This window comes from Callionymus lyra, chromosome 9 (assembly GCF_982586985.1).
Source record: "Callionymus lyra chromosome 9, fCalLyr1.hap1.1, whole genome shotgun sequence".
Classification (NCBI taxonomy): Eukaryota; Metazoa; Chordata; class Actinopteri; order Syngnathiformes; family Callionymidae; genus Callionymus; species Callionymus lyra.
This window is the reverse complement of record NC_141826.1, coordinates 24816094-24836281: the sequence shown is the minus strand read 5'-3', so window position 1 is coordinate 24836281 and position 20188 is coordinate 24816094. Positions and strand designations below refer to the sequence as shown.

Here is a 20188-nt window from a genome sequence, read left to right as displayed (position 1 = left end):
AGGGTTTCTATCTTTTCGTCATCATCATATATATATATATATATATATATATATATACATATATATATATATATATATATATATATACATATATATATATAAAGAGCGTTCCCTTTATTATCACTTTATATTCTTCTCTTGTGTTAATGTATGATGGGTCTTTGGATTGTTCCACTGAATGTCCTGATAGCAGCATTCTGTATCCACGGTGTCACACAGGAGTCGTATCCCGTGGGTCGTTTCTATAGCATCGTGTCAGTGAAGGCGTCCTCCCTGCAGTGTATCCTCCCTGCACCTGGGCAAAGGCAGTTGGTCCACAGTGGGCTGGTCCATCGGCACAGTCCAGAAGAAACAAAAAAAAAAAAAAGTCTCTCACTTTTCTTTGGCGGGTCATGGTTTTGGTTTCTTGTTTTTTGTTTTGTTCTGTACATTCCAGTTACCTAAGTCCGTGCGGTGAGTCGTCACGGGTTCATTTGTTCGGGACTGTTTTTTCCACTCGGAGGTCCCTCATGATCCGGCGTCAGTCGTAGGCAAACACCTGATCCTTCATCTTCCCTAGTTACAAGCATGCATGTCTCAGTGTCTCACTCACCAGGTCCCTCATCCGTCCATCACGCCCACAGGTTTCCACCACTTTTGAGAACTTAAGTGCGATAAATGTCATCCGTCCATCTCTTGCTGGGCAGAAAGTTGAATCCCTTTTGTCCAATCTCCAGTTTCCCTTTCTCCTCCTGTTCATCCCTCCTCTGTCTCTGCAGTTCCCCGAACTTGTCATTGTCCCCGGGACCACCGGGAGCCGCCGGCGCTCGTGTCATCGTTATATATTATTTAAAAGAAAGTACATCGGGCTGCTCGCCGTGAGTCTCTTTGGTCCAGGAGAGAAACATCTGTAGTGTCGTCGGGACGTTCGTAAAGTCAGTGGAAGAGACGAGGCCGTCGCGATGGAGGGGTCACGGACCCCCTTCTAGCCGCTGCTGCTGCTGGCGGCGCCGGACGCTCGCACCTTCTTCCCTCGCTTGCTGATGGTGGTGAAGCGAAAGGGGGTGGTGAGGTCCGGCTGCTCCCCGGGGGGGAAGCGCTTCATGAAGTGAACGTCCTGCTGGTTGGGGAGCGTGTGCGGCCCCCGGCGGGGGCGCCCTCTCTTGGTGAAGCCCACGTACCAGTCGGCGTAGCGCGCCGACATGAGGGCTGTGTAGTGGTTTTCCAGAACCTTTTCCACGAAGACGCAGTCGTCGCTCCTGTTGCTGGCCTTCTGGAGGGCACATGGGTCGGACGCAGGGTCAGATACCAGAAGCAGAACATACAGTAGAGGTTCATCCAGAACCAGAGATGGTCTTACCTTGCCCACCAGCTTGCCCCGCCGGTTCATGCACAGGTAGAAGTTGGTTTCTTTGCCCCGGATTCTCACCTGGCTTCCAAAGGTATCAGCCTCCACTACGAGCTGGGCTTGTGAAGGGACAGACAGAGGAAGAGACAGACATCAGATTTCGAGGTAACTTCATACAGGACGAGGTCTGACCCTGACCCTGAAGATGATTATCACTCAAGGTTGTTTCACTGTCCTCAAAGTTCTCATTTCAGCCCCTTATACCAGCGACTGCCACATAAGGTGAGGTGAGGGACGTAGATCGTTTTTTTTTTACAATACATATCGGTGCATCGTCTGCATATCTGCTGACTTTGCCCCCAATTCGCCTGATGATCTCACACTTTAAAACCTCTGCTCAATTTGTGGCCGGATCTCATTCACTCTACTCTATTCTAACCATGGACTCAGACTTGTATTTATTTATAACTGAGGTTGATGCAAGCCTTTAAAGATTGCTTGAAGATAAGGATGTCAAATCTTTGAGGAGATACGTCACAAGACTAAGTGATGGGTCTCTACGTTTTCATCCAATACTGGTGCCAAACCAGTACTTTTTGAAAATAGAACTTGAACCTTTGTGTTATCTCAGGGTCAAGGTGACCCGAAGGTTCAAAAAACAAATGTGTTTGTGGAATCCCTTGTGTTGTCTCTGGGTCAACGTGAGCGACTCAACCACTGCATATGTATTTATGGAAGCTGGGGAGGTCATTGACCTTGACCCAGAGACAACACAAGGGATACCAAAAGCACATTTGTTACCATGACTTCAGGTCAACGTGACCCGGAGATAACACAAGGGTTAAAATACCCTTTAAATGTAACTTGAAGAAGGAAAACCTTTTGTTTTTTTGGTTGTTAACTATTTAATTTTGCTAAATAAAAGCAAAACTGTTACATTTCCTGAAAGCTTTGAGTGTCATTCCATCTAAAAATAATTTTTCTTACGTTCTGGCAGTATTATTTTGCGGCAAAATTGCGTGAGTGGATGTTGCAAACCAACTTCATAAGCAGTTTATGTTATGTTGATATTGAATATTTACTTCTTTTTTTTTAAATGTTAAAATGAATATTTCCAGTTGGGAAAATTCCATCTGATTACTTCTTTCTGTGTGAGAACCTGTGTTCTCTAATCCCTATATTCTGGCTTGAATAACTTTTACGTCTTCCTCTAATCGTAACGAAGAACCAAACAAAAATCATGCGACAATCAAGAACCTAAAAAATCGTCCAAAAAAAAGGAACACAAAGACTGTACTAGCATTAAGTTATGTCAAGACTATGTTAGTATGAACAGGTTTTGCTAGTGATGAAGCTTCATGAAGCGTCAATTTGAAGAGGTCACTAGGTGGCGCCCTCCGTTGAGAAAAGATGTGACGTTTCATCAAATATTATACAGCAAAGATTAGTGGGCATGTAGTGCCATCTATAAGCGAGGCTTCACGAAGCTTCACCAGTTCTTGCTCCTGTTTGAGTCTCGGTAAGAAAATCAATCCTTGACTTCCTGTTGTCTTTCTTATGCGTCGAGTGCCGGGACGACGGCGAGATCCTCTGATTGTCTTCTTAAATGTGACAAACAGGATTAAGGGTGAGGGGTCATGTGATGTTTGCGAACGGGCCAGGAATAGATGCTCGTTTCCTGCCCGACTCATTTATTGTGTGCTGTTCACGAAAAGAGACACTTCAAGAATAGGTGGCGGGAAGATAGAGGTGGGGGATGGATGGAGTTGTCGAACGGAGGAAAGTAACTGCCATTTTAAATCCAGAGCCGACAAGGCTGAGGTTAAGAAATCGATGCGCGGATCAATGAAGGAGATGAGTTTTTAACACTTGCTCCGACACCTGCCAGGCTTCTATCTGTCTCACACACAGTTTTGTTCTCCACAAAGATGCATTCTTCCTCTCCTTTTTTGTCTCTCTCTTGTGAATCATTGAGTCAGCAGTCAGTCGATGAAGTCTTTGTGCTCCCAAGACAAGCATCAGTGCCCCACTGCCAAAGCCTGGGGGGTTGGTGTGTGCTTTGTAGCTGCCCTCTGGTCACACACATTTGTTCGATCGGACGAGAATACCAATGTGGCGTTGCGACCCCTGCTGTGTTTGCTAGTCTTACCATATTTGTCTCCGTCTTCCCCGCGAGCGCTGATTCGACGGCCAAACACCTGGACGTGTTTGCCGCTGGTGCGGCTGTAGAGCTGGTAGACGCGGTGGTGCCGTCGGCTCATGGTGTCTCGCACCTGCGTCTGGTTCTCCACGTGAACGCTGAAGTTAACGCCGTCCACACCGAGCACCTTCGGGGGCAGATTTACGAGAACCGGCTCATGAATACGAACTTACATCTTGTTTCTTGGCGTCGCTCAATAACTCAACGTCAGATTGTCTCACCTGTAATGGATTGCACATCACCAGTAACATCTGGATACATCTGGAAAAAGTGGAAACAGATGATGAGTTTTGGGAAATATGTAAGCAGCAGTGAATGTTGGAAACGGTGGAAGTGTGACACCATTGTTTCCATTTCATTCTCTTCTGCTCAACATCACTTTTCTTTTTTCTTTTTTTTTCAGCGCGGGGTGTGCTGCTGGCCGGGCGATCGTCGGAACACCCAGACCAGTGTTTACAGTCGCGCTACCAGCCTTCTGTACCGAGACCTCATTCCTGACCCGTCTGGGGTTTTCCCATTGCCAAAATCTGGACTCCAAATGACCCGAATGGCCAGCATACCGAGACAACTAGAACATGTTTGGTTTCGGACATCTAAGGGAAATTTATTTGGCGGCACGGAATACGTGGACAGATGTGAGGTGAGCGCAGAGGAAGAAATTGAATCTGTAATTTGGTATTTCTTCGTGTACTTGCAGCTGTCATGTCCAAACTATTTCTTGCTTTAAGTATTATTGAATTAATTGCTGGTAAAGACTTGTTCCAAGATGAGGTGAAAAGAAATTCTTCTCAAGCATCATATGTTATTTGAGGTAGCAGTTGGTTTGGTCATGTACAAATAAAAACATCAGAGAACTATTACTGTAAGTAAGTTTTGAATTATCTACATTTTTACTTTTAATTCTAATACATGTACTTGTTATTAAGTCAAATCTTGGTCATAGCTTGGGTCATATATGTTGGTATCTTTCTACTTCTTCTAACATGTTGCTAGAAAAGAACCCAATCTGGATCCTACCTATCTTTCTTAAGTGATATATATATATTTTCTGTGTTAGGATCACTTTAAAACAGAGTCAATAATAAGTCCTAGAATGTTATCATTGAACAACTGAACCTTCAATCAGCAGTTAGTCCGAGTCAAGATGGATGATGTCGAGTTCAGAGCCTTGAACATCTTCCACTTGATAAAGCTCAGGACAAGGTGTGTGGGCCTGGAAAGTTATTTCCCAGATGTTCCCCACATCATCTGTGCTATCTCTCTCTGCATGCCTCTTTTTTTTTCTTCTCTCCTTTTCGACCCCCCCTTTCTCCCTCTCTCTCTTTGTTGCTCTGACCACTCTACCTTTCTCCCAAAGCCTTCAGGCGTCATGTTTGGGGTTAGCGGGCGACTCCTCCACACTGTCATGGGCATGAACACAGATGTGTGAAGGCTGTAGACGTGTGAAGCTGGCGGGCGTTTGGCCGACAGCTGGGCAAAAAAAAAGGACAGACAGGTGCATGGATGGGAGGTGAGAGGAGGAGGGAGATTAAAAAAAAAAGAGGAGACACCGGGCGAGATATTTGGAGGCTCCAGAGAGAGGGGATTTCAACCCAACCGCTCCGTCCCTCGCTCGCCCTTGAGTCATTCTAATAAATGCAAACATCCTGGGCAAAAAAATTTGAGCGCCTGTGCATTGTGAGGACTCTCAGCTGTTAAAACACCGCCGCGAGGACACTGCAGGAAAAGTGCCTCAGCGCTGGATTCCCCGGCTCCCACAGAAACCACAGACACTCCGTATTATGCCAGCCACCGGGAGAAAGTAAAGGATCGAGGAAAGGGGGAGACAGGATAAGTCAAGGGTGGGGGAGGGATGAGAAAAGCCGAGTCCTAAAAAGTTTGGTGAGAGAAAAGGCAGAAGGAGGTATGGAGGGGAGGGAGAGAGCCCGGTTTTGCATGTCAGCCAAAACAAGCAAAAGGTCTGACATCATAAACCTGCGTCCCAGCAGATCCATCATAGGAACGCTGCGGTTAGACCAGGCAGCTTAAGCGCAGAGGACCGGGCAGAGCGAGAGAGCGGTCAGCCTGGTGGGACTCAGCACGGAGCAGCGGTTTCAGCTGTGTGTAGTTGTGGTTACAGTGGTAGGCCGACGTTGTAGCAGCGGGCTTCGGCGCGGTGTAGGATTTTCAGATGTTCAGCTGTTGGCTTTGGTGAGAAATTGTAGTAATGCTAGTGGGCGTGTAAGTGGTATCAGCAGTAGCGAGCGCGGAACAAAGCTTGGAGACTTTTCAACTTGGCTACACTCGACGTGCAACAGGTTGTTCGGGCGCCGTGCCCGACCCGGGATCCGTTCGGGGGAAAGACGGGCGACGGGTGAAACGGCGTTGAACTCGCCTGAGCCGGGATTGACAGAAAACAGCTTTTTCCTCAGACACAGCTGGGGCGCCGCCAGTCATCGGTTATTAATTCATACTTTTTTTTGTATCAGAGAAAGAGTTGGTGGAAAAAGGGAGGACAGATGTAGACGGTTAGGTGGGTCATAGCGGCGCAAACACCCCGTCCAGGTTGTGGGAAGAATGATAAGTATCTGGAGATGACTGCCATCTGGGAGGAACGCGGCAAAAGAAAGACAAATAAATCTTCTGGGTTTCAACAAGACGCACCTTGAACGGGCAAACCCGAGCCCGCCGACCGTATCCTCCTCTCTCAGGTCCTCTCTTGGCACCTTATCAATTCCTATCCCAGCAGATAAATCCTGCGTAATTTGACTCGAGATATTTCAATAGGGGAAAAAGATCATTTCTCTGCGATGGGAAAATGGCCCTCACTAAGCCAGCGAGGGCCATCCCTGGAGTGAGTACAGATGGTGATGGAGATGTTTATGGCAGGTTTTATGAGTAACATGGCCCTGACTCTGACCCGCTGACCCCCAACTGTCAGCCAATCAAAACACAGCTCGCCCGTGGCATGTTTTCTATAGGGACTGATGAGGAGTCATGTAATGGACGGACACCGAGGCCTACCTGGGACTACACTTCAAAGACACGCGGTACGAATCATCACGAGGTACAGTCGTAAAAATCACTTACAAGACGGCCAGCGTGGAAAGAAGGGACCACATCGCTTCCCCCCTCCACTATGGAACTTGGCCCAGAGATGGTCTCCTTGCTTGGGCTGAGCCAGTCCGACAGTCCAGAGTGTCCCACTCTTTTGCGGGAATCCACGGTAGGTCTTGCAGGGTCCAAGAGTCAGCGGGCACTCCTGTTGGCATCGGCGTGCCTCGGTTTTCCCGGCGTCGGTAAACTTAAGGAGGGCGTGAGGTTGAAGTTCCACTGCGAGGGAACAGCTGGGGATGACTTGGAAGAGGAACAGGTGAAACTCCAGTTGACCCCTGGACGGATGCTCCAGACTCCAGAATCTTAGTGCGTGTAAATCCTTGGAGTCTTTTGTGTGGAATTAGAAAAAAAGTAGAGGCTTGTATGTCCCAATAAAAAAGGAAGAAGGAGGATCGGTCCAAGCACAACAGACTCGGTGACAGTCGGAGCGAGACTTGTTGAGAGCAGGCGAGAGTGCGGTGGGTTCAGGACAGTGAAAGAGGATCTCGGGCATGTCTGCGCTCTCGGGCAGACTCTGGACCAGGTGACCAGCAGTGACGAGATCCCGCAGAGGTCCAGCTCAAATGTTAAAAAAAAAAAAAAACCCACTGAGGGGATCAGGACCAGAGGAAAGGGGAGGGATGGAGAGCTTAAGACAGCTGTGACTGGGTGGCGGACTCAGCCACTCTCGACCACAGAAGGGGAAATGACAGCCGCACTTTGCACCTGATTTTCCGGACTTCCCCGCTCGCCTCAGCCGCTCCTCGGTGCCTGAGCTCCAGCCTCTCTCACGCGTCTTCTCCGCACAATACCAGCCAAAACACAGCACGATGACATCACCTCCAAAACCTTTGAAAGGGGGAAAATGCAATCCGATATTTTTATTTATTTTTCTTGAGTAGAAAGTTTAAGCACTCTCCCTCTGGAAGGGTGGGGTGGGCTGTGGGTGGGGGGGCACCCAGGTCCATTCGTGGTCGGCAGAAAAGAGGTGAAAAGGTCCTCCTCGGAACATCAGGCTTTTTTTTTCTCCAAGTTAGACTCTCTGAGCTGAGCGAGTCCGACCTCGTCCTCCGGTGTATCCACCCTTAAAAAAGAGCCGAACCTTGTCCTTTTTTTATCCACTTTTTTTCTGGAGCCCAGCAGCTGTTTATCCTTCTGAGAAATCCGGAGTTTTTTTTTTTCTTCTTTCCCCTTCCACGAGAAGCTTCAGTCGGAGGGGGTCCAGCCAGGAGAGGTGCGTCGGCAGCACAGACCTCACTCACGAAAAAACAGATTTTAACAGACGCGGATCAATCCTCCCTCCTCTCTCCTCTCTCCTCTCCTCACTCCCCTCCCCGCAACCCTCCCCCACCACCTCTCCCCTTCTCTCACACGCACATGCACACTTATTGGATCAAAATGGGATTAGTCAGTCGCAGTGCGACCACACTTCCCCCGAACACACGCAAAATAAACAAAGAAACAAACCACTCGTGGAAGCACTTTTTTTTTTTAGGGGGGGGGGTTTGTTTGTGGTGAATAAACATGACAGGTAACTTTTTTTTTTTCTTATACTTTTAATTCAGGGTCCACCTGTCCGCGCGCTTGACCCCCGGGAGGTGACCCCTAGCGGGGGGCCACCGGGGGGGGGGGGCGCGCAGGTATGTGATTTTTGATTCACCCGTTTTTTTTTCTTTCCTAAAGGTTGGTGCAACCTTAAGAGAGAGAGAGAGGGGGAGTGGGGGGTGAAACGGAGAACGAGAGAGACAGTAGGGAGGCGGGCGGTATGTAAGCACGGACACGGATCCAAAACGAACATTTCTCAGGGATTTCGACAGCAACGCCCGCTCCGCGCTCCCAACATTCCCTCTCGCCGCCGCACAACCGCAGACGGTCAGCCAAGCCAACACAGCACTCCTGCCATACCTTTCATTGACACACACTTTGAGGGAAGAGAATGGAGGAGAGAGGGAGGAACTGTGTGTGTGTGTGTGAGTGTGTGTGTGTGTGTGTGTGAGTGAAAGTGGGAGGGGTTGGACTCTCACATCAGGGACAGTTATCTTGGCTCCCAGTTTAGGCTTATTCTTTTCAACATTGTACTTTCAAATCTCTCACACACACACACACACACACTCCTGCAACTTGCCAGGGTTGAGCTGGGCAGGGCAGGGGTATTGTGGTTGAATGCCTTTCCAGTCATGGTCCATAGACAAACTTCTGGCCTTCTTTCCTTCCACTGGCTCCTTCTGCCTTTGCACCTGCGACTGCTGCTCTTTTCTTTTTTTCAAGAGCCGTGTGTGTTGTTGCCGCCGCTGCAAAGCGACGAGTGCAAATGTTGTGCAGAAGAATTCGACCACATTCTGGAGATGAGGGGCACATCTGGTACCGTTAAGCCCGGATTGAAAAGTTTAGAACACAGTCTATAGTTCTTGGAATTCTGCGACCCTTTTTCGTTCTATGAACCCGTGTATGAATAGGAAAGCACCGAGACAGCGCATACCTCTGCCAAGGTGCTCGTTTTCAACGACTTATTAAAACCTTTACATCCGATTAAATCCCTAAAACAGCTGGAATGATTCAGGTCAGCTTTGAAAAAAAGTCATCTACCTGTTAATTCATGTTTTAAAACTTTCATCTTTTAGTTTTTGTGAAAATATTTCTCCTCGTGTGTCGTCAAGTTAGTTCAATTTCAATCTAAACATCAATAATAACGTGAATATTTAATCACAGACAGGATTCGACAATTAAGTTTGTAAAATTTGTGACAAAAGATTATCAGATTGATAAGAAAGATCTTAATTTCTCAGATGAAACATTGCGCTCAATATGATGCTAATTTTTGTAGCCATTACTCGATTAATCGACATAATAATCGATAATTGACTTGATTAATAAAACATTCGGTCGCTTCAGCTCTACGTAAACGGGACTCGAACCAGCGTCATCTGGATTACTGTTTAACGCTTTCATCTAGTAACCCTAAAACAATCTTGAAGTAGTTATAACATATATTGTTGCTAATTTAAGAGACTGAAAATTATCCTGTGTTTACAAGTGTTACATTTTTTGCTATGGAGACGAGTCACGGCAGCAGTTAAAAGCCATACAAGTGACAAATTATTCTATAAAAACCTAATTAAAACCTGAGCTACTTAACACTATCTTGTTAATATACATATTTTTAAAGTTATAATAGACTGTATTATTCAACCAGAGAGTTTTAACATTTTCAAAAATAAAACTCAAATGTAACACAACACAAAGTGTTGCTAAGAAGTTAGAAGTTTTGTGTTGAATAAACACATGACCTCCTTGTCAGAAGTAATAAGTGATTAGTTACTTAATAGTGTTACTCAACCATTAGTGAAACATGTTGTTATAGAAGACAAACATGACATGGTAATGACTCATTTGTAATGAATTTATTATTGAGTTAATTGCTACATTTCATGTGCCAAGTTTAATATTTTTATTTAATTACACTTGTTATTTTTTTATTAAAAAAAAAAAAAAAATTAAATTGTATTTCATTCTATTTTATTTCATTTAAATGTATTTAATTTAATTTAATTTAATTTTATTTAATTTTATTTTATTTTATTTTATTTTATTTTATTTTATTTTATTTTATTTTATTTTATTTTAATCATATTAAAATGTATCCACACCATAAAAATTCCTTCGATGTATTGTCATTTCTGTCAATAAACGTTTCTTCTTCTAATTCTAGATTCAACCTTCTCTTCTTCTCTCTTCATCCAAACATTCTGTCATTTCTTGTCCTTTCTCTCAATCTCTTTAATCACCCTGGCTTAGCCCCTCCCTTTTGTTTGCAGCTTATTGATCGCTCATGTCTTTTCCTCTGCAGCCTATTGATCCTGGACACACACACACACACACACACACACACACACACACACACACACACACACACACACACTTTTACCCACATAGACGTGCGACCACCAGGATGAACGTCATGATGAACGTCGGAAAACTCTGATGATAAACAAACAAACTCGTCTTCGTCTCATTCGTTGATCATTGGTTTGAAACATTGGTTGTCGGGTCAGGATTCTCGTCCTCGCTGCCGGGCCTTCAGGCTCCTGCAGCCCGCGGGTCAATACGGCCATTCTGTCCAGCAATTAACATCGATCAGCGCTCGTCGATATCGTTAGCGTCCAGACAAAAGACCCAGGGTGCATTGCGTGTGCCTGTCCTTTTTCTCTCCGTTCGGAGTCCAGCAATTCCCTCGACCGGGATTCTCATTATGTGAGGTCATCGCGGGCCTGACCCCAAGGTCAACGCGCGGGAGTCGCCAGGTGTGTGGAAGTGAGGAACCACAGGGGTCAAAGGTCGATTTTCAGGTCGTGACAGCGGAGCCGGAGGTCGCGAGTCAAGTGCAGAAGTGAAGACGATGTCGACGGTCACTTTTACTTACGGTTATTTCTTCTTCTTGTCATTCGTATAGATTTATAGCTGCAGGTTGAAAATGAGGTCCCCGTATCTCAGGTTCTTGCTCACGAGTGAGGGTAGGATGGATCTTCATCTCTAACCTCTTTCCCAGATGGTTCGCCAGAGCTTTGACTCAGACTCAGAGTAGAACCTCCTCAATTTCAGAGAAGCCAGTTCAAGCGAGTGGCGCCTCTCCTTGCGAGGTCATCTGGGCGACTGGGAGGAGGCCCCGGGGCGGATCCAGGACATGTTTCCGTGCAGGCAGAGCAAGGAAGTCCATTTTTGTTTAACGTCAGTTATTGATTTTTATGACTTTTATGTGAGATTTTCTTTTTACTGTGGATTCTTAATATGGCTTAAAACTTAATTCATGAGCTGCTTTAGAAGTCTTTCGCTGACATTCCTGTCACTTTTTTTTTGACTGAAATAAGTGATATCACTACTAGATGTTGTAACTTAAAGTAAGTAAGTAAGTACTTTATATTTAAAGGTCAAAGTCAAAATAATCCTGGCATGGACAAAGGATCTGAGGAGGTAAAATATAAATAATTTATATTTAAATAAATGTCAGTTTCGGGTCAGTGTGTGTCAGTGTGTGTCTGTGTGTGTCAGTGTGTCTGCAGTCATGGACTTCTAACATCAGTTGTTTACATGTTCAATATCCTCGGTTGTGAGTTGACAACTTCAAACTGTTGTGTAGACAGAACTGTTGAATTACTAAAAATCTTTGTTTCTGTTCATTATCTTGAAAAATTAAAAATCTTTGTTTCTCATCATTATCTTTAAAAATTAAAAATCTTTGTTTCTGTTCATTATCTTGAATTATTAAAACTCTTTGTTTCTGTTCATTAACTTAAATTATTAAAAATCTTTGTTTCTGTTCATCATCTTGAATTATTAAAAATCTTTGTTTCTGTTCATCATCTTGAATTATTAAAAATCTTTGTTTCTGTTCATTATATTGAATTATTAAAAATCTTCGTGTCTGTTCATTATCTTGAACTATTAAAAATCTTTGTTTCTGTTCATCATCTTCAATTATTAAAAATCTTTGTTTCTGTTCATTATCTTGAGAAATTAAAAATCTTTGTTTCTGTTCATTATCTTGAGAAATTAAAAATCTTTGTTTCTGTTCATTATCTTGAATTATTAAAAATCTTTGTTTCTGTTCATTATCTTGAATTATTAAAATCTTTGTTTCTGTTCATTATCTTGAACTATTAAAAATCTTTGTTTCTGTTCATTATCTTGAGAAATTAAAAATCTTTGTTTCTATTCATTATCTTGAATTATTAAAATCTTTGTTTCTATTCATTATCTTGAATTATTAAAATCTTTGTTTCTGTTCATTATCTTGAACTATTAAAAATCTTTGTTTCTGTTCATTATCCTGAGAAATTAAAAATCTTTGTTTCTGTTCATTATCTTGAGAAATTAAAAATCTTTGTAGGTCTAGAAATTATTATTGTGTGTGTGCGTCAGTGAGTGCCTGTGTGTATCAGTGTGTGTCTGTGTGTGTCTGTGTGTATCAGTGTGTATCAGTGTGTGTCAGTGAGTGTCAGTGAGTGTCTGTGTGTATCAGTGTGTATCAGTGAGTGTCTGTGTGTATCAGTGTGTGTCAGTGTGTGTCTGTGTGTGTCTGTGTGTATCAGTGTGTATCAGTGTGTGTCAGTGAGTGTCAGTGAGTGTCTGTGTGTATCACTGTGTATCAGTGTGTGTCAGTGAGTGTCAGTGAGTGTCTGTGTGTATCACTGTGTATCAGTGTGTATCAGTGTGTGTCTGTGTGTATCAGTGTGTGTCAGTGTGTGTCTGTGTGTGTCTGTGTGTATCAGTGTGTATCAGTGTGTGTCTGTGTGTGTCTGTGTGTATCAGTGTGTATCAGTGTGTGTCAGTGAGTGTCAGTGAGTGTCTGTGTGTATCACTGTGTATCAGTGAGTGTCAGTGAGTGTCTGTGTGTATCAGTGTGTGTCAGTGTGTGTCTGTGTGTGTCAGTGTGTGTCTGTGTGTGTCTGTGTGTCTGTGTGTATCAGTGTGTGTCTGTGTGTATCAGTGTGTATCAGTGTGTGTCAGTGAGTGTCAGTGAGTGTCTGTGTGTATCAGTGTGTATCAGTGAGTGTCTGTGTGTGTCTGTGTGTATCAGTGTGTATCAGTGAGTGTCTGTGTGTGTCTGTGTGTATCAGTGTGTATCAGTGAGTGTCTGTGTGTGTCTGTGTGTATCAGTGTTTATCAGTGTGTGTCAGTGAGTGTCTGTGTGTGTCTGTGTGTATCAGTGAGTGTCTGTGTGTGTCTGTGTGTATCAGTGTGTATCAGTGAGTGTCTGTGTGTGTCAGTGTGTATCAGTGTGTGTCAGTGAGTGTCTGTGTGTATCACTGTGTATCACTGTGTATCAGTGAGTGTCTGTGTGTGTCTGTGTGTATCAGTGTGTATCAGTGTGTGTCAGTGAGGGGGTGTGTGTGTTTGTGTGTATCAGTGTGTATCAGTGTGTGTCAGTGAGTGTCTGTGGGTGTCTTTGTGTATCAGTGTGTGTCAGTGAGTGTCTGTGAGTGTCTGTGTGTATCAGTGTGTCAGTGTGTGTCTGTGTGTATCAGTGTGTGTCAGTGTGTATCAGTGTGTATCAGTGTGTGTCTGTGTGTGTCAGTGTGTATCTCTGTCTGTGTGTGTCAGTGTGTGTCTGTGTGTATCAGTGTGTATCAGTGAGTGTCTGTGTGTGTCAGTGTGTATCAGTGTGTGTCAGTGAGTGTCTGTGTGTATCACTGTGTATCACTGTGTATCAGTGAGTGTCTGTGTGTGTCTGTGTGTATCAGTGTGTATCAGTGTGTGTCAGTGAGTGTCAGTGAGTGTCTGTGTGTATCAGTGTGTATCAGTGAGTGTCTGTGTGTGTCTGTGTGTATCAGTGTGTATCAGTGAGTGTCTGTGTGTGTCTGTGTGTATCAGTGTGTATCAGTGAGTGTCTGTGTGTGTCTGTGTGTATCAGTGTTTATCAGTGTGTGTCAGTGAGTGTCTGTGTGTGTCTGTGTGTATCAGTGTGTATCAGTGAGTGTCTGTGTGTGTCTGTGTTTATCAGTGTGTGTCAGTGAGTGTCTGTGTGTGTCTGTGTGTATCAGTGTGTATCAGTGTGTGTCAGTGAGGGGGTGTGTGTGTTTGTGTGTATCAGTGTGTATCAGTGTGTGTCAGTGAGTGTCTGTGGGTGTCTTTGTGTATCAGTGTGTGTCAGTGAGTGTCTGTGGGTGTCTGTGTGTATCATTGTGTATCAGGTTGCGTCAGTGAGTGTCTGTGTGTGTCAGTGTGTGTCTGTGTGTGTCTGTGTGTATCAGTGTGTGTCAGTGTGTATCAGTGTGTATCAGTGTGTGTCTGTGTGTATCACTGTGTATCACTGTGTATCAGTGAGTGTCTGTGTGTGTCTGTGTGTATCAGTGTGTATCAGTGTGTGTCAGTGAGTGTCAGTGAGTGTCTGTGTGTATCAGTGTGTATCAGTGAGTGTCTGTGTGTGTCTGTGTGTATCAGTGTGTGTCACTGTGTATCAGTGAGTGTCTGTGTGTGTCTGTGTGTATCAGTGTGTATCAGTGTGTGTCTGTGTGTGTCTGTGTGTATCAGTGTGTATCAGTGAGTGTCTGTGTGTGTCTGTGTGTATCAGTGTGTATCAGTGTGTATCAGTGTGTGTCAGTGAGTGTCAGTGAGTGTCTGTGTGTATCAGTGTGTATCAGTGTGTGTCTGTGTGTGTCAGTGTGTGTCAGTGTGTATCAGTGTTTATCTCTGTCTGTGTGTGTCAGTGTTACTGCAGTCATGGACGTCTAACATCACATGTTCACTTGTTCAATATCCTCGGTTGTGAGTCCACGACTTGAAACTGTTGTGTAGACAGAAGTGTTGTGTAGACGGAACTGTTGTGTAGACGTCCGAGACATGACGCTCTGGCGACGAGAGGCCCGAGCAGGTTATGGAACGTTGGTCTGTGAGAAGCTTGTTGTCTGGTGGACGTGACGAGAGGATCCACAGCTGCACTGGAGTGAGATTAGGAACCGAACGGCTGAGAGACTCTACGACAGACAGTCCTGGCAGAAATATCCCTTTTATTATTATTGCAACGACGTCTTTTCCCTCCATAGGAATCGAAAATCAACATTTAGATATTCATGGTGTGGAATCTGTCGCAGCTGTTGCCCTCGAGTCCAGATCCAGCTCCGGAATAATCTTATGCTGGAGCGACTTCAACATAAAGAGTCAAAGATTTAAAAACATTGTCATCTCGTCCTGATGTGTTCAGTATTGAGTTCATGTGATCGATGTCAGGATGAAACTGCGGCTCATAGAGGCTTAGAATCGTGAAAACACTGAAAAAAACATTATTTTGCGTTTAAATTTTGATGCATTTATTCAATTAAAAGTAAAAATAAAGACTTTTTGAGTCTTTATTTACATTACTGTCAGTTAACTGGTTTATAAACATGGTTCATTTTAATTGTATTTATATTATGATTTATTTTTTTTATATTATACTATAAATGTTTTTAGCTCAACAGGCTATTTAAAATATTTTCTAAACTAATATAAAAAAATAAAAATAAAATATATATAATAAATATGAATCATTTAAAAGAAAAATCTATAAATAATCTTTTAATTATAAGAAAACAAGACTTTAAAAATAAAATAAAAATGAAAAAGGTGTTAAATTGAATTTGTCTAATATAAATAAGAGAAAATAAAAAGAAAATAAAAAGTAGAATTTAAAAATGATGGATGGATGGATGGATGGATGGATGGATGGATGGATGGATGGATGGATGGATGGATGGATGGATGGATGGATGGATGGATGGATGGATGGATGGATGGATGGATGGATGGATGGATGGATGGATGGATGGATGGATGGATGGATGGATGGATGGATGGATGGATGGATGGATGGATGGATGGATGGATGGATGGATGGATGGATGGATGGATGGATGGATGGATGGATGGATGGATGGATGGATGGATGGATGGATGGATGGATGGATGGATGGATGGATGGATGGATGGATGGATGGATGGATGGATGGATGGATGGATGGATGGATGGATGGATGGATGGATGGATGGATGGATGGATGGATGGATGGATGGATGGATGGATGGATGGATGGATGGATGGATGGATGGATGGATGGATGGATGGATGGATGGATGGATGGATGGATGGATGGATGGATGGATGGATGGATGGATGGATGGATGGATGGATGGATGGATGGATGGATGGATGGATGGATGGATGGATGGATGGATGGATGGATGGATGGATGGATGGATGGATGGATGGATGGATGGATGGATGGATGGATGGATGGATGGATGGATGGATGGATGGATGGATGGATGGATGGATGGATGGATGGATGGATGGATGGATGGATGGATGGATGGATGGATGGATGGATGGATGGATGGATGGATGGATGGATGGATGGATGGATGGATGGATGGATGGATGGATGGATGGATGGATGGATGGATGGATGGATGGATGGATGGATGGATGGATGGATGGATGGATGGATGGATGGATGGATGGATGGATGGATGGATGGATGGATGGATGGATGGATGGATGGATGGATGGATGGATGGATGGATGGATGGATGGATGGATGGATGGATGGATGGATGGATGGATGGATGGATGGATGGATGGATGGATGGATGGATGGATGGATGGATGGATGGATGGATGGATGGATGGATGGATGGATGGATGGATGGATGGATGGATGGATGGATGGATGGATGGATGGATGGATGGATGGATGGATGGATGGATGGATGGATGGATGGATGGATGGATGGATGGATGGATGGATGGATGGATGGATGGATGGATGGATGGATGGATGGATGGATGGATGGATGGATGGATGGATGGATGGATGGATGGATGGATGGATGGATGGATGGATGGATGGATGGATGGATGGATGGATGGATGGATGGATGGATGGATGGATGGATGGATGGATGGATGGATGGATGGATGGATGGATGGATTTAAATTAAATAATAAGACTAAAATGAAAGATTTACAAACCAAACTTTGAGTTTATTTTAAGTTAAAAAACTAATTGTTTGTCACTTTTCGTTTTGTTTACGAAACATGTACTAAAGAATCGGTGCCCTCTATCACCCCTAGTGGCCTTGACGGAGTTTGCGTCTGTACCAGTGAAAAATAAGACCCGAGTTCTCCATAATCTTCTGGTTCTGGTTCTGCTACGCATCGATTTCTTCGACGTTGTTTTGATTCCCGCTAACATTTGAGCGGAACAATAAACCAGGCGGGGATGAAAACATCGGGAACCGAACTCAGCTAAATTCTTTTGATTATCACGACGGTTTACTCGACTTATATCATTGTTTTCGCTGCGTCTCACCCAAGTTTACGCACAAATAAACTCTCGACGTCCATTAGAATCTAAAGCAAACACACAGATCTTTCCTGTTTACCTTCCAGAGTCTTCAGCTCAGATCAGCTGTTTCTTCGTTCAGCCTTTTACGCTGAAAAACAGGAAATATTTGACTATAAAACTATTTATTTCAACTGATTCTTGGTCCAAAGAACTCGTGTGTAAAAAGTGCATGCGATGCGTTACGAGGGGCTCAGGCCTCGTTCAGTGTAACTCACCAAAATGAGCAACATGCCTGCTTGAGGCCTTGGCTCCTGGCAATGGTTGGAGTAATGTGATCTGCTGTCTGTGAGGACAATCAAAGAAACAGTGTCTTTGTAATTGCCAGAAAATGCAGGCATTAAGAATGCTATATAAACAAGCTGAAATTGTGTTTTTTATATTATAATTATTTATTAAAAATTATAGTATCTAGTGCATTTAAATGAAGTAAACTAAATCTGGAATGAAAAAAAAAGAGAATTCTTCTTAAAAGAAAATATTTTTTTGTAAGAATTAATATAAATGTATAAACTTTTATAAAATTTTTCTTTAGAATATATATATTTGTTTAGACCTTGACCGATTATTATAATTAAAACTTTTAATTCAATTTGACTAATTCCCTGAAATCTTTTTAACAATTAATATTTCGATACCAAATTTTATGTAAATTCAAATCATTTTCTTTTTTTAGTTTGTTTGTTGCATATTTCTATTATTTTTTTTCAGTTTTTTTATACACAAAGGTCGATGAAAAACATCATAATCTTGTCGATAACTTACTTTAAATTAAGACGTTTCTATTTGTTCAGGCTTTTCCTTGATTTTCTGGAACTCCTGTGTTGTTATCAGTTTTATCTTGACCTTTAAAGTATATACTTTATTGAATATTGTTTTGATTGTTTAAGCGCTTTGTGACCCTGGTCTGGAAAAGCGTTATACAAATAAGAATTACTTACTAACTTACTTAAATTGCTATAAAATGGAAATTGAGTCGTATTTATCTGTGTTTGACGCTCGTCTGTCCTTGAATCTATTATAGTGCCGATTAAAAGAAGGAAACAATGTCCAGAATCTCATTGGTGCGTCTGATTGATTGACATGTTGTGTTTCTCGTGTCTGTCGTTCGATAACCTTATTCAACGTCGAGCGACTTTTTAAAAATACTCAGAAACCGAGACGACATTCGTTCAACGATCACGCACCTCAGTGACGGACACGGTTCGTCATACTCTGAGCGAACACATACTTCAGAGAGCGATCACTCACGCCGCCGTGCATGATGGGAAGTGCAGCTGTGGCGTGTGTTGAACCTGGCGTGTTGTCGTCGTCGTTGCTCCTCCTGCCTTCGCCGATGGAGTCCCGGGGCGCAGAAACTCCTTCATCTCGCCGCCACTCGAGCTCCTCTGTCATCCTCGACCCGCTTCCTGTCCTCCGTGTCCTCGCCGGAGGACTATGTCCAATCCTTTCATTGTGTTTTTCCTCCCCTCGTGCCCCTGCAGCCCTGCCACCGGGCAGAGGAGGAACTGTAATGTTTATAAAACCCTTTAATGTGCTGTGTAATTACCCTGGCAGCACCTCCCATCATTACTCACAGCAATAAAGCACCTTGGAACTGACATGTCAAAGTGGGTGAGAGACAGAGGTGTGTGTGTGTGTGTGTGTGTGTGTGTGTATGTGTGTGTGTGTGCACATTCCGCCCCCCCCCCCCCCCCATTATTCATTAATCTTTCCTCCACTCTCTTGTCTTAGCTGTGTTGTCACCCTTTCATTCTTTCCATCCACCGCATCTTCCTCTCTTGACATCCATCTTCTCTCCTGCCAGATGCCCAGGTTTATTACGACTTCTCCTGGAATAACAAAAGCATTCTCAAGGTCTGTTTTAGGAAGTCTTTTCTACGTGTGTGTGAGTGGCTTACGGCTAGGGTTAGGACTAGGGCTAGAGTTAGGGTTTGGGATAGGGTTAGGGCTAGGGTTATGGCTAGGGTTAGGGTTAGGGTTTGGGTTTGGGTTAGTGATAGGGCTAGGGTTAGGGTAAGGGTTAGGGTTAGGGCAAGGGTTAGGGTAAGGGTTAGGGTTAGGGATAGGGATAGGGATATGGCTAGGGTTAGGGTTTGGGTTTGGGTTAGGGTTAGGGTTAGGGTTAGGGCTAGGGCTAGGGCTAGGGCTAGGGATAGGGATAGGGATAGGGATAGGGATAGGGATAGGGTTAGGGTTAGGGTTAGGGCAAGGGTTAGGGTTAGGGTTAGGGTTAGGGATAGGGATAGGGATAGGGATATGGCTAGGGTTAGGGTTTGGGTTTGGGTTAGGGATAGGGATAGGGATAGGGATAGGGATAGGGATAGGGATAGTGATAGGGTTAGGGTTAGGGTTAGGGTTAGGGTTAGGGTTAGGGTTAGGGTTAGGGTTAGGGATAGGAGATCAGAAAGCGTTCATCCCATCCTCTGAGTTTGCTTCGTGCCGTTTAAAAGGAAAAAAATATATAAAAACTTCCTCATGCAATTAACACATGGCGGAGTTCATTCCAGCAGCCGCTCCCCTCGCACCTCACCCAGCGCTCCGGCTGTACCTCCCAGTCAGACGGAGGAAGCCGTCGCCCTTCTCAAGTTAGCACTTAGGCTAAGTCTAAGCTTTCCTTTTTTTTCATCCGGTCAAACATCATTTGGCTCAGGAGGTGATGGGCTCTTACTGTAAAAGTTCCACATTCCTCCGGCGCTGAGATCCTCA

At 44.0% G+C, this 20188-nt stretch overlaps 1 protein-coding gene across 2 annotated transcripts; it reads right to left on the bottom strand.

Annotated features, from left to right (window-relative positions):
- Window positions 1-150: 150 nt before the first annotated feature.
- On the bottom strand, window positions 151-7902 carry fgf18a (fibroblast growth factor 18a). 2 transcript variants are annotated; one of them, XM_087799831.1, is made up of 5 exons: window positions 6597-7902; window positions 3749-3788; window positions 3477-3654; window positions 1340-1446; window positions 151-1252 (listed from the first exon to the last, which is right to left on the bottom strand). In XM_087799831.1, the coding sequence occupies exons 1-5, from the start codon at window positions 6626-6628 to the stop codon at window positions 965-967; spliced, it is 645 nt and encodes a 214-aa protein (XP_087655957.1). In that variant the 5' UTR covers window positions 6629-7902; the 3' UTR covers window positions 151-964. The 2 variants fall into 2 exon arrangements, with proteins under 2 accessions (XP_087655957.1, XP_087655958.1); XM_087799832.1 differs by having other exon boundaries at window positions 151-1249.
- Window positions 7903-20188: the final 12286 nt, after the last annotated feature.